Consider the following 14,124-nt stretch of genomic DNA (forward strand, 5'->3'; position numbering starts at 1 on the left):
AAGGTTGATCAGGTGAAATCTCTTCGGTTTCTTGGTAGAATTTTAAACGACAGTTTAAGCCTTCGTGGGCATTATGAGAAAGCCTTCAAAGACTGTCAATCTGGATGTAACATCATTAAACTCATGACTAACAATCAGTCAGGCTCTGACAGTATACAAATCTTTAGTCAGGTCCAAAATTGAATTTGCACATTCCACATGTTGCAATTTCCCAAAATATATTGAGAAACGTATACAAACATTTGAAAATCGAATATTAAAAAGTCGTATTGGACTGATCCCCTCAACTCTTTAACATATTCTCAATGTCATTTCTGGTGAATGGTCCGTTTCCGAAAGAGCTCTTTTTTGTACTGCCAAGAAGCTTTACTTTTAATAAATAAAAGAGATGCAGAAAATTAATATGTGTTTGATATACACAGGATGTTACATGAATCTCAAGTGGATGACTGCCACCTTGTTTGGGTACCTGGTCACGGCAGCTTTTTGTTTAAAAGAAAAAGCCGACTTTCATGCAAAAAGAGCTCAAGTTGGTGGGAAAATTTTGTCCATCATATATACTCCCAATTCCGGCAATTCGCAATCACATCTTTGAACAACTAAATGGTGCATATACAGAGATTGCGCGTGTTAAATCCAATGGCCGTTTCTGTAAAATAAATCACATATTTCACTTTAAAGCTTTATCAGAGGCTTCCTTTAACTCCTGGGAAATCAAAATTCTTTTTAGACTCATGAATGCGATAAAGTATATTTGAAAACGATAAAGTATATTTAAAAACGATTCGTGCAATACCCTGTGGCTTTTGTGAAGTTCATAATATTAGTGAGTCTGCTGAGCATCTAATTTTTACATGTCGCATACTTGGTGGTATTAGTTCTTCTGGCTTCTTCAAATTCGACGGCGGTCTCCTCGATCTCTTTGTAGCAAAAAATGAACGTCATCTCGAAAACTAACTTGCTTTATAAGAAAAGCGAATTTATCTTTTTAATAGATAATAAATTTTCCAAAGTTTGAAACATCGTTTTGTTATATCACTTTCACCAACTTAACAATCTACATTTGCACTTAATATAGTGGCTTTAGCTATTACGGCCGTTTCTTTTTTTTTTTTTTTTTGTTGTTTTATAAACGTTTCTTGCTAACAGTTACTACTATTTATTGTCTGGACATACAAGCCACAAATTTATTGTTTTGATCCATATTAACTCAACATCCAAAAAAAAAAAATACTAAATTTCGAAATCATTTCGATTGGGCGAGAGAATGATTCCATTTTGCATATAATGGATGCTATCCCGGGGAACGCTTACCGAAATTATAAAAATTAAAGAAAATTTAAAATATTCTATTTTTTTGTTCTGCTTTCTTTTTAAATTAAAAATAAGAACGAAATCGCAAACTTATTGACTAGTTATTTTTCTTCTTCTGCGAGCCAGCAAATCGACAACAGATGACTTGCTGAATTGAGTAAAAAAGATTCTTTGTGAACACGTGGTTCCTCGTTTGAATTTTAATAAAGTTGATAGCTTAATATCATTTTATTTTCTTGTTTTATTTTATCTAGATTTTTGAGACAAAATATTCTGCGATTTCCTTCAAATGATTATAAGATAATACAGCGTGAAGTGAATTTCGTAGTGTCAGAAATGATAGAGTGCAAGAGCATGGAAATGTCTTATGAAAAAGCTGAAAGTTGCTGAAACTGCAAAAGTAGTTCTATAGCGTAATCTCTCACATTAAATAATAATCATTAAATTTTTGCGTAATACGAACACTTTCTCTTCTTTTTATTTATTTATTTTTTTTGCAGAAGAGGAAAAAATACATATTAACACAAGAAAGACACGTCAAGAAAAATCAGCTGTAGCTTGCCTTGCAGGTTTTGCTATGCGTTTGACTTGTTTGACATACCGCATCACTTCAGCAATACACGCTGCAAGGTATTCGTCAGCGCTTTACGCGTTTTGGTTTGTTTAGGGTATAATGAGCAATAAACTTTCATATATTGTGTTTACTTTTTTATTATTGTATGAAGTTCAACACACATTCATATATGGTGTTTAGCTCTATAGTCCCTAATTTTCTTGCCGCTCATGCCTACGTCTTAATCATATGGAATAAAATCTTTCCCTTTACGTTTTGTTGTAATTGCTATTTTGAGTACTGACTTTCAATGACATTGAAATTTTTATTGCTCGTGCAAACGGCACTTTCTTTTTTCAAATACCTTACTGTTATATATATTAATTATATTTACTAATCGTATAGTATTGACTAAATAAATAATTGCTGCATTTCACTTTTTTGTAATCATTGCAATCAATTAAACACATTAACCAATTATTTGAATTTTCATTTCTTAAAAATTGTTATTAAAACCAATCAGCTTTGCAACTCTGCATTTTTAGGGGTATTGCTTCAGCTACTTGTGAACGATTGCGTTTTTTTCATTTCCATAATCAAAGGTTATTACGTGCATTTTAAAAAATTAGTAAAAAATATTTTTTTAAATCCTTAAATTTTATGTTGAATTTTTTCTGAATTGATTGTTGTTTTTCATACTTTTTTAAAAACAGACCGCTGCATTGCAGCACAGCCCGAAAAGTAGCTAGTGTTGGTGGTCTCTACTACTGCTTAACACGGAAATCAATAAACGACAAAACAATATTCAAAAGAAACTTGCGTAATGAAAATTTGGACGTCAGAGCATACCTTCAATCATCCGTGGGAAACAGTAACACAAGCTGCATGGCGAAAATATCCGAATCCAATGACACCGTCAATCATTGGCACCGATGTTGTGGAACGTAAAGTAGTTGATGGAGTATTACACACGCACCGCTTGGTACAATCAAAATGGTATTTTCCGAAATGGACCCATCAACTAATAGGCTCTGCGAAGATTTGTTTTGCTAGCGAGCGTTCCACAGTAGATCCAAACAAACGACAAATGATGCTAAAAACTATTAATTTAACATTTTGTCGACACATATCTGTAGATGAAGTGCTATATTACGAACCTCACCCCACAGATTCGGGGAAAACTCTCTTAAAGCAAGAGGCTTCAGTGAGTGTACGTGGTGTTCCGCTATCTCATTATATGGAGGACTTATTAACATCTACAATCAGTAAAAACGCTGGCAAAGGTCGTCAGGGGCTGGAATGGGTGATAGGACGAATTAACTCCGAGGTTATGGGAATCGCCGAGACAGCTGCTAAAAGCACAGATGATCTTATTCTGTCTACGCGGCGTTCTCTCGATGATATGACCGAGAGTGCGCGCAAAAGTATGGATGAAATCCACGCCCAAGCCGCCAAACATATGCACATTTAGATTTACAACAATCAAATATTAAAAGACCAAATCCAAAGGGAAGATAAAATGAAAGGAAAATGGAATAGGGCTAAAAACAGTATACATAACATAATTAATGTACATTTGTTTGTGGTTTTTTGAAGAAGAATGATTGTGGAACGTTTCGCTAGTCGATTAAAAGTTCTTTATGTGAATGATTTTCACACAGGAATATGTTATTTGATAATGCTCAAAATTTATTCGCCTTTTATTTAGTTAATTATGTATTGTATTTTTATTAGCATATTCGTCATCCAAATCATTCATAATTTCTTATACAATTGGGCTTGATAACGAATATTGGGCGCCTCACGATTCACATACAATTGTTTAGAGAGCATATTAAGTGAGCTACTCTACTGACATGTATACTATTTAATTTAAATATAAACACCTGTTATGCGAAGTTTAAAATCGTTTTTACCTATATATCGTAGAGTAAAGGCTAGTTGATAGAAGAATAATTGTTGTGGCCATGTGAGGAAATATTATGAAGTAACAATTTAATGTATATTTAGATTCACCAATCTAATTAAAAAGAAGCTAGCAAAAGCTATTTCAAAAAATTGTATATTTCTTGTACAATTAACGTTATCATAAAACAATTCGATTAGTTTTGGAAGAGTACATTTTCTTATTGTGCAGTTAAATTAACACAATATTTTGACTGTATCCACATACACATATATATACAACGTAAAAATGCCTTCACATGTACGATACTGAGTAGTAACTTGTTACTCTGGTGCCAAGAGAATTGTTTTGTTGACATATTGCACTTATTATTTCGCATTTAACATTACGGTTGTGTACGTGCATATCTGAGCACGGGGATAGTGTCATGAAGAGAAGACAAAAGGCATTACCAACTATTGCGCCTGATTGCTTACATAAAGCCACTGGCACTTAAAATTTTTACTAACTTTCCTCCTACTACAAACAACTAGGAAAATTCAGCGTTAAACAGTATGTAATGAAAATTTAAAGAACGAGTAAGGTAATTAAAAATGGTTGCAGATATCTCTACGTAATTATTGCAAGGAACAAGATCTATTGGTACGGGATACTCATGTGTATTGAGTAATCATTGATTTAAGCAAGACGCAGATTTAGCTGCTCCACACACATAGCACATCCTACACAACTCGTATCATAAATATATACAATTCAATAGCTTCTAATTCACTATTTTGCGGACTAAAACATTTTAATACATAAGAAAGAAAAGTATTAATAATATAAAATTATTTTGTGAAAAGCTTCTGCTGTTAGAGATCTGAACACTGACATTCGCTGCCTTTAATTTGACTTTAAATTGTAGGAGACTGAAACATTGACTACTTGGTTTTGTTTAATAGCACTACTTTTCCAACCTCTGCCTCTTTACAGGAAAAAAATACAAGAAACCAAAAACGGACTAGATTTTTAAAAGAAGTATAAAACAGTATAAAAGAGAACTAGTTTAGATTCTCTTAATAAACGGTTCGCTATCCATTTCAATTTAAGCGAAGTATTCTTAGTAGCCAAAACGAAGACGAAATTTAAAGAGTTTGAAGATCATTACTTCCGAAAATGTTCAAAATATAGCTGATTTTCGTTTTTCGTTGGTGGAGTCACAAATTGATTAAGCTATTTTTTTTCTAAATCAATAATAATAATATCAACGAAAGATGACATTTCGCATATTTTTTAGTATAATAAGATAACATTGCAATTGCAAACAAAAAGAACAAATTTCTTCTTTTTAGTTGACATATTTTAAAATTTCAGTACAAATAGAGACTGTAACATAAAACCCAGAGACAACGAAGTATATGTCGAAAGTTGTCTTTGATAAAAATACACATTCGTCTTATCTTGTATCTCTTAATTAAATTTACAAAATAAAGACACGTGTGGGAAAGTGCTCATTATTAGAGTCACATTAAAAATTGCGTCGAGTGTGTAGACTTTGCGTTAAGAAGAGAAAAGTGTACACTTGAATACATACGGGCAGTGCACTATTAAATTAGTTGTAAAGTGTTTTAAATAGAAAATATATTAAAGTGGACATATTAATAAATATGTAACTTGTTTGTGAAATTTTTTCTTCGTAAAAGCATGAATTTATTTCTTTTACTTTCATTAAAAAAGGAAATAAAAAAAATTATAAGCATGCTGCCGAACAAATCGAAAATTCTGAATTATTTTCACTAGTTCTATCTACTTTTCCCGCAAACTTTAGAAAGCTTGTGCTGCAGGAAGTTTTCGCATCCATACATATGTGTACGTATGTACACATATACATGTATGTATAAATATACATAAATATATATATATATATATATATATATATATATATATATATTTATATGTTTATAATATGTAAATCTTTAATCTCCACAGAGATAACCCGTTCAGTTAGGAACTGATTATAAACATACTAGAGAATAAAAAAAAACACCGAAGTAATATGATTGCAAATAAATTTGTTTTCCTATAATCTAGTTTCGCACTCAACACCAGCGATCACTATTATCATTCGAATTTTGTACTAGTTAGCAAATAGAGCGATTCTAAACAATGGCAATTCTACGCTTCTTTACTATTGACGCCGATATAGCAGCCCATCGACAAAAAATTTTAAAACAGTTACAAAATGTACGTTAAAATTGTTTTGAAGAATTTTCTGTAGATGTTTTTTGCCATTGTAATTAAGTCATAAATCGTTTTTGCAGAATTTTCCAAATGTTGCAACTTTACAAGCGGAAAAATGTTATCATGTTGAGACTTCAATTCCGATACAAATCAAATCAAAAGCTGAGTCATTGCTAAGGTGGTTGCTTAAACACCCACAAGGTGATAGGAGCAGTTTACACTTGCAGTCGCTGTTGCCGGCCGGTGAAAATGAGACTATTCTTATTGAAGTCGGTCCGCGATTCAACTTTTCAACTGCTTTTTCTACTAATTGCGTGAATATATGTCAGAATGTGGGGCTTACACAAGTTATACGATTGGAAAGTTCTGTTCGTTATCTGATTGGTTATACCGGAAATATTCCGGACACTGATAAGTTAATGGAATTGTTAAGCGATCGCATGACTGAATGTCGTTATACTAGAGACAATTTGCCTACAAACAGTTTCAACGAGCAATTGCCACAATCTCAAGAATCTTGGTATTCTGTGCCGGTGATGGAACGAGGTCGAAAAGCTTTGGAAGAGGTCAATGACAAATTGGGCTTGTCTTTCAGTGATTGGGATTTAGAATATTATACAAATCTTTTTGAGAAAACATTGAAACGAAACCCAACGACTGTAGAACTATTTGATTGTGCTCAAAGTAATAGTGAACATTCCCGTCATTGGTTCTTCCGTGGCAAAATGATAGTGGATGGAATTGAGCAGCCCCAATCTTTGATACGCATGATTATGGGTACTCAGTCCCATACTAACGCGAATAATACTATTAAATTTAGTGACAACAGCAGCGCCATAAAAGGTTTTAAGCATCTTACCATTCGGCCGCAGCGCTTTGACGGCCCAGGAGCAATAGTAGTACAATCAGTAGAATCAGATTTGATTTTCACCGCTGAAACCCATAATATGCCAACGGCTGTAGCCCCTTTTAGCGGCGCAAGTACTGGCACTGGTGGTCGTTTGAGGTTCGCTCGTAAATATACGCATAGGTTTTTTATTTTTTCTTTTTCTTCTTTAGAGATGTTCAAGGAGTTGGCCGCGGTGGCTTACCAATTGCCGGAACTGCCGGTTATTGTGTGGGTTGTCTTAATATACCCGGTTTTCCCCAGTCCTATGAAAATCCCAATTATGTCTATCCCTCCTCGTTTTCAAAGCCTCTAAAGATATTAATTGAAGCTAGTAATGGGGCTTCTGACTACGGTAACAAATTTGGCGAGCCTCTTATTACTGGATTTGTGTGCTCGTATGGCCTCACTAATGCTCAAGGTGAACGCGATGAATACGTGAAGCCGATTATGTTTAGCGGTGGCATGGGTGTGATGGAGTCTTCAATGAGACAAAAACTTGATCCAAAGCATGGTGAGATAGCTGCGTGCTACTTTCTTTTCAATTAGGCTACAAATTTTTTTTAAGGCATGTTGTTGGCAAAAATTGGTGGTCCTGTTTATCGCATCGGAGTGGGTGGCGGTGCTGCCAGCTCTGTAGAGGTGCAAGGTTCCAATGATTCCGCTTTAGATTTTAATGCTGTTCAACGCGGTGATGCCGAGATGGAAAATAAATTAAATCGCGTTGTCAGAGCATGCATTGAAATGGGCGATCGAAATCCGATCTTAGCTATACATGACCAGGTAGAGTGTTGAAGTATCCTTTCGTTGAATAATATAAATATGAGTTTTTCTTAGGGAGCGGGCGGTAATGGCAATGTTCTAAAAGAATTAGTTGAACCTGGGTTTGCTGGTGCGATAATTTTCTCCAAGGAATTTCAATTGGGCGATCCCACTATCAATGCTTTGGAGTTGTGGGGAGCTGAATATCAGGAGAACGATGCTATTTTATGTAGACCGCAAGACCGTAGTTTGCTGGAGAGAATTTGTGCACGAGAACGTTGTCCCATATGTTTTGTTGGAATTGTAACGGGGGATGGACGTGTTAGTCTTTTGGAAAGTTCTGCTGATTTTGATAAGGCTCTAAACCCCAAAGTGAATCGTACGGACTTTGGTCCCATGCCATTTGACTTGGAACTTAAACATGTTTTGGGGGAAATGCCTAAACGTGAGTATCATCTTCAACGCTTGGCAACTCATCTGCTGCCATTGCAACTTGAACACAAATTTGATTACGCCGGCAGTCTAGAACGTGTTCTGAGTTTAGTAAGCGTAGGAAGCAAGCGTTATCTAACCAACAAAGTCGACCGGTGCGTGAGTGGCCTGGTAGCGCAACAGCAATGTGTAGGTCCGTTACATACACCTTTAGCCGATTTCGCTTTAGTAGCTGTTTCTCACTATAGCAAAGAGGGCTTGGCTTCTTCACTAGGAACGCAGCCAATAAAAGGTCTTTTAAATGCTGGCGCCATGGCGCGCATGTCCGTTGCTGAGGCCATATCTAATTTAGTGTTTGTTAAGATTACTGAGCTGGCCGATGTTAAGTGTTCGGGAAATTGGATGTGGGCTGCTAAATTGCCTGGTGAAGGCGCACGCATGTTCGATGCCTGCCAAGAAATGTGCAAAATAATGAAGGAACTCAAAATTGCCGTCGATGGGGGTAAAGACTCTCTATCAATGGCTGCAAAAATAGGTGAAAGGACCGTTAAATCACCGGGAACTTTAGTAATTTCGACCTACGCTCCCTGTCCTGATATAAACGTTAAGATTACACCTGATATCAAAGGTTCAGCGCACGGGTTAGAAACAGTACTCTTGTGGATTAATATTGAAGGCAAATTTCGCCTAGGTGGAAGTGCTTTAGCTCAAGTCCACAGTCAACAAGGCAACGAATGTCCTAACGTTTTACGGACAGATGTACTCAGTAATGCTTTCAAGGTTACGCAAAAACTACTCTCTCAAGGCAACTTGCTGGCTGGTCATGACATTAGTGACGGCGGCTTATTGATTTGTTTGCTGGAAATGGCCTTTGCTGGTTTGTCAGGGCTCCAAGTGAATTTAACGAATGTTATAGACCAAATCCCACATAAAAGTTTAGATGAAGCTAGTAGAGCTATGCAGAATCCCGAATTGGCTATACTGTATGCTGAAGAATGCGGTTGGGTCCTTGAGATACATCCTTCCTGTTTATCGGAAGTCCAGGCCGCTTTTAGCGCGGCTTCTGTTCCTAACTATGTGGTAGGTTGTGCTAAAGGATACGGGCTGGATTCGACAATTACTGTTTCAGCCAAAGGAAGAACTCTACTTCACAGCAACGTGAAAACACTTTTCAAACAGTGGGAGCGTATTAGTTTTGAATTGGAGAAGTTGCAAACAAATGCGGATTGTGCCATAGAAGAATTCAACACTTTGGATTATCGCACAGGGCCTAAATATTTTTGTGCCGTAGATCTCAACTCAGAATTGATACTGAAACGCGCCACTCGTTCGATCCGCGTGGCAGTGTTACGGGAAGAAGGTATTAATAGCGATCGGGAAATGATGGCTAGCTTATTAAAGGCGAATTTTGAAGTACACGATGTTACTATGTCCGATTTACTTGAAGGTAAGTTTTGCAGAAAAAGAGTGCGTATTTTTTACTAACATATTCCCTTCAGGTAAAACTACTTTGGATCGCTATCGTGGAGTGATATTCCCTGGCGGTTTTAGCTATGCTGATACTTTAGGTTCTGCTAAAGGATGGGCTGCAAACATAATGTTCAGCGAGACGCTAGCTCCGCAATTTCAAACTTTCAAGCAACGCAAGGATACTTTTTCATTAGGGATTTGCAATGGGTGTCAATTAATGAGTTTAATCGGTTGGGTTGGTTCCTTTGATGAAAGTACTGTTAAACAAATAGTAGATGTGCCTGATGTTGCTTTATTGCATAATAAATCGGAACGTTTTGAATGCCGCTGGGCAACTTTACGCATTGCGAATAGCAAAGCCATGATGTTAAGCAAATTGAATGGATCAGTACTCGGGTGCTGGGTTGCTCATGGTGAGGGCCGTTTTTCTTTCCGTACACCCGAAATTTTACACAACCTTAAAGAAAAACAGTGTGTGACTTTGCACTATGTAGATGACAATGCGAAGCCTACAGAAGTGTATCCCATGAATCCTAACGGCAGCGCTGAAGGCATCGCAGGTCTTTGCTCTCCAGATGGTCGACATTTGGCTATGATGCCTCATCCGGAACGTTGCCATGCAATGTTTGAATGGCCTTATATTTCCCCAGGTTTTCAGATTACGAAAGGAGTTAGCCCATGGCAAATCATGTTTAATACGGCCAACGAATGGTGCACCGCGGAATAAAACATTCGAAATATCTCTTTTTATCTCTGTATATTGTAATAAATGCTTTTTATATTATTTTTAAAAATACTCATATTTCATAATTTTGAATGCCAGCCCTAAAGGCATTATTAGATTTGATAAATACCATAGAACTATGCCCTAGAATCGCAAAAGGTGTACATACACTTTTGATTAATCACCATCGATTTACTCATGATCTCCCAATGAAGTTTAAGATGCAAAAGAATTATAACTTCTTTTTTTTTCAATTTTGGGGTAGATTGTTGATCTTCAAAAGTCAGCTTAGTGCCGACTAGGGTGTGTTTGCTAGAGAGCTTAATGCATCTGAAAAGAGGTAGTTACGGGAGATGTTTTTAGAGCATTTTTTGCTATCTGTAAATATGACTAGTGCTTTTTATCTTTTTTTTTTGATGTTAAGATGAAATAAGCCAATAAAATTCCTGGCTTATACGTCAGTATAGCTTTTTTTCCACCACAATCGACACTTCGACAAGAAGTTTAGCAAACGGCAGCTGAACATTTTTTCTGTGTTAGTGGAAAAAGAAAGAAAAACAAAAAAAAGCAAAAAAATAAAAATTTAAAAACCAATAAAAACGACAAAAAAACAATTTTTTTCTCAAAATATACTAAAATAAAGAACTATACAAATCTTTGGTGAATTTATTTTCGAATAAAAATTTATTCTCCCTTCCACTTTCATTCACACTTGATACAACACGTCATCTCTGCAAGCGGCAGCTGGATAATTTTTGTGTTTTACCAGTGTTAGTGGAAAGAAAAAAAAGTAAATAAGAAGAAAGAAAAAAACGAGAATTTAAATATTTAAAAAAGGAAAAAGAAAGGAAAGAAAAGAGGTTCAATAAAGTAACCAAATTTTTTGAAAAACATTTAAAGGAAGAAAAGGAGGGAAGGAAGAAGAAGAAAGTGAGAGAAAAATTAAAAAGCAATATATAAAATTTTTTGTCTTTTCGTTGTGATTCTCTTTTTCGGGGAACATCGTGATATCAACCAAAACAACATCAGCATCTAAATCGGCTTGAAAGGTAAAACCCTCCCTAAATCAATTAAATTCAATTATTGTCATCTACCGGTTGAGTACTTTGCACCAACCTTAAAGCAACGCTTTAAGTGCGGTAGATACGGTCACGTTTCAAAGTTTTGTAAAGCTAAGGAGAGCAGATGCCTAAACTGTGGGAAACCTCCGAAGTGTGTGACCTGTGAGAAGATGAAGTGTTTGTCCTGTGGTTCAGATGAGCACAACACTCTCAACAAGCATCATGGCAATTAGAAATCTTTGGTATAAAGAGGTAAAAGACAAGTTTTCGTCTAATTACTTCGAATGTCTTGACGACACGTCCTACGGCGGCAACTTCTCTCCAGAGGGGAACGCGTCTGCCATTTCTTGTAAGGACGACAATGAAAATGCCAATAAAATTTTAACAAAAAATAAATTTAATGTTGTCGTCAAAAGAAAATCGGTTCGTTCCGAAGCTCCTGTCAGTTCAGCCACCAGACCTTCTCTCAGTTCACCCCTCAAGCCGTCTGGAACAAGTCTTCAGCGTCCAGTAATTTCCAATAACTGTTTGCGTTCCTCAGAACTTAAAAGATTAAAGAAAGTATCCCTCCGATGATCCCTCATAATCTTATTAAAAAATTTGAAGAGAAAATGTCTGTCTGTGCCTATTCTCGCCCCGTTCAAGCACCCAACGCTATGAGCAAATCCGTTGGGTTTCCTTGGAAGGAACATCACATCCTAAATGTGATGTCCCTTTTCAATGTAATATCCAATGTGTTCGACGTAATCTGTGGTTTTTGGACTTTTACTTGAACTCAAATAAGATTGATTTCTGCATCTTAAGTGAAGTTTTTCTGAAAGATGAAAATTATTTTGAAGTCTAAGTTCCGAATTGTTCTTCAGTCACCAAATGACGAAATAATGGCTATGGTGGTGTTAGCATATTAGTTAAAAAAGGTGTCAATTTCAGACGTATTCCCTATAACTCTGCCGTTGACATTATCATCATCAACCTTAAACCGAATCTTTTCATAGCATTGTGCTATTTTCCGCCCAGTCTCGATGTACACACCTTTCGTGATGAAATTCAGAGATTATGTGACTTTCTTGACGGCGAAAAAAATGTGATTCTAGCTGGCGATTTCAATGCAAGACATTGCTTGTATTGCGATCAGCTTTCCACCAACAGCAGCAAAATTCTTGTAAATGCCATCAATTCCAGCAGTTTCAGTGTCTTAATTAATGGCAATACTACCTTTCACTGTAACCAGAATGGTCGCACGGCGAGCAGTATCTTGGGTCTAACTTTCTCGAATTTAACTATTTTATCATTCAACTGGGACACATCCAACGTTTCCATTGGCAAAAGTCAGCACTCTCCCATTTTATTCCACGATTGCAACAATTCCGTTAAGAAAATAGAAAATTTCATTTCACGCAACTTGCTTATGAATCACCTTTCTAAAGCTGATCTTCCTTCCGATTTATCATCAATTCAAAGTGCCTTTCGGTCTGTGATTAGGTTTGCTAGAACCGACTTTCTTGACATTGAGTCCTTCTCACCTAAACCTTGGGGGAACTTTTCCCAGTCAACACTTTTTCGCAAAAACCAAGCTGCAAGGAAAAAAATGAGTAAATATGCCAATCCAGCCAACTACATGGAAGATATGAAAACACTGAAAGAATGGAGGTCTGCAGTTAGAAAGGCGAAAAGGACAGACAGAGCTATTGCGATTAAAGAGTTATGTGGCAACGGTAACCCATGTTCTTTCTGGAATTACATTAATGGTCATCGACATTCTAGTCGAAAATTAACGGGTTGTGATGTGTGGAATGAGCAGATAAAAAAGATATTTGGATATGCTCAAGAGGTATATTTCAAATGTCAATCCGATTACAATACCTTCAATTCCTTTTAGAGGGCTCAACAACACAACCAGAAAGAGAGCTACCGCTGCAGGATGTGATGGAGTTAAGTATTACATGCTCAGAGCACTGTCTGGAGGAAGCTTTAGCACTCTCTTGCATGCAATTACCAACTGCTGGTCCACTAACTTTATAGCCTCAGATTTGCGATATATCAAAGTAGTTCCTATTCTTAAGGCAGGTAAAGACTTAAATGATTTAAGTAACTTCAGACCAATTTCACTAATATCTGCATTCATAAATACTATCAACCTCATGGTTAAGGAGAGACTAAGTGATTTCTTGAAAACTGAGAACATTATTCCAGCTCGTTCTTACGCCTATCAAAAACGCAAATCTACGAATATATACGTTAACGAACTATCTTTTCTCATAGCCAGCTTAAAAGAAGCAGGTAAAATGGTTGTCATGCTTTCCCTGGACATCAGCAAAGCCTATGACTGTGTCAACTTGATTAAGCTTAGTAGAATTCTCTTAAACTTTTCGACTCCTTTTCAAATACGGCTGTGGGTACTTAATTTTTTATCCAAGCGTGTGTTGATGATGGGTACCAAAAAAGTTGAAATATGTGGTGGTATCCCACAAGGCAGTTATTTAAGCTCCATACTCTTCAATCTATACACAGCTTCTTTGCATGATCTTCAAAATGACAAAACTCGTATTTTTCAATATGCAGATGATTTCCTAATTGTATTTGCGGACTCATCTTTTTCAGCTGCTGTCAATAATTTATCGATGAAAGCTAATTTACTTTCGATGCATCCGCTGATCTCAATTTATATTTTAACCCCAGCAAAACAAATACTATTTATTTTGCCAAAGGTTCTAAACGTGAAATCAGGCTCTTTGTCAAAGGTACTAAGGTTGATCAGGTGAAATCTCTTCGGTTTCTTGGTAGAATTTTAAA

At 36.3% G+C, this 14,124-nt stretch overlaps 2 protein-coding genes across 2 annotated transcripts; both read left to right on the forward strand.

Moving 5' to 3' along the window:
- The first annotated feature begins 2,359 nt into the window (after positions 1-2,359).
- LOC119644356 (protein slowmo-like) lies at positions 2,360-3,789 on the forward strand. The gene is made up of 2 exons (XM_038043898.1): positions 2,360-2,469; positions 2,581-3,789. The coding sequence occupies exon 2, from the start codon at positions 2,691-2,693 to the stop codon at positions 3,336-3,338; it is 648 nt and encodes a 215-aa protein (XP_037899826.1). The 5' UTR covers positions 2,360-2,469; positions 2,581-2,690; the 3' UTR covers positions 3,339-3,789.
- A 1,353-nt stretch (positions 3,790-5,142) lies between these two features.
- Positions 5,143-10,342, forward strand: LOC119644355 (phosphoribosylformylglycinamidine synthase-like). Its single transcript, XM_038043897.1, has 7 exons — positions 5,143-5,646; positions 5,847-5,999; positions 6,077-7,002; positions 7,056-7,396; positions 7,451-7,665; positions 7,720-9,523; positions 9,576-10,342. The coding sequence occupies exons 2-7, from the start codon at positions 5,922-5,924 to the stop codon at positions 10,271-10,273; spliced, it is 4,062 nt and encodes a 1,353-aa protein (XP_037899825.1). The 5' UTR covers positions 5,143-5,646; positions 5,847-5,921; the 3' UTR covers positions 10,274-10,342.
- The last annotated feature ends 3,782 nt before the right edge of the window (positions 10,343-14,124 follow it).

This window comes from Glossina fuscipes, unplaced genomic scaffold (assembly GCF_014805625.2).
Source record: "Glossina fuscipes isolate IAEA_lab_2018 unplaced genomic scaffold, Yale_Gfus_2 113004, whole genome shotgun sequence".
NCBI lineage: Eukaryota > Metazoa > Arthropoda > Insecta > Diptera > Glossinidae > Glossina > Glossina fuscipes.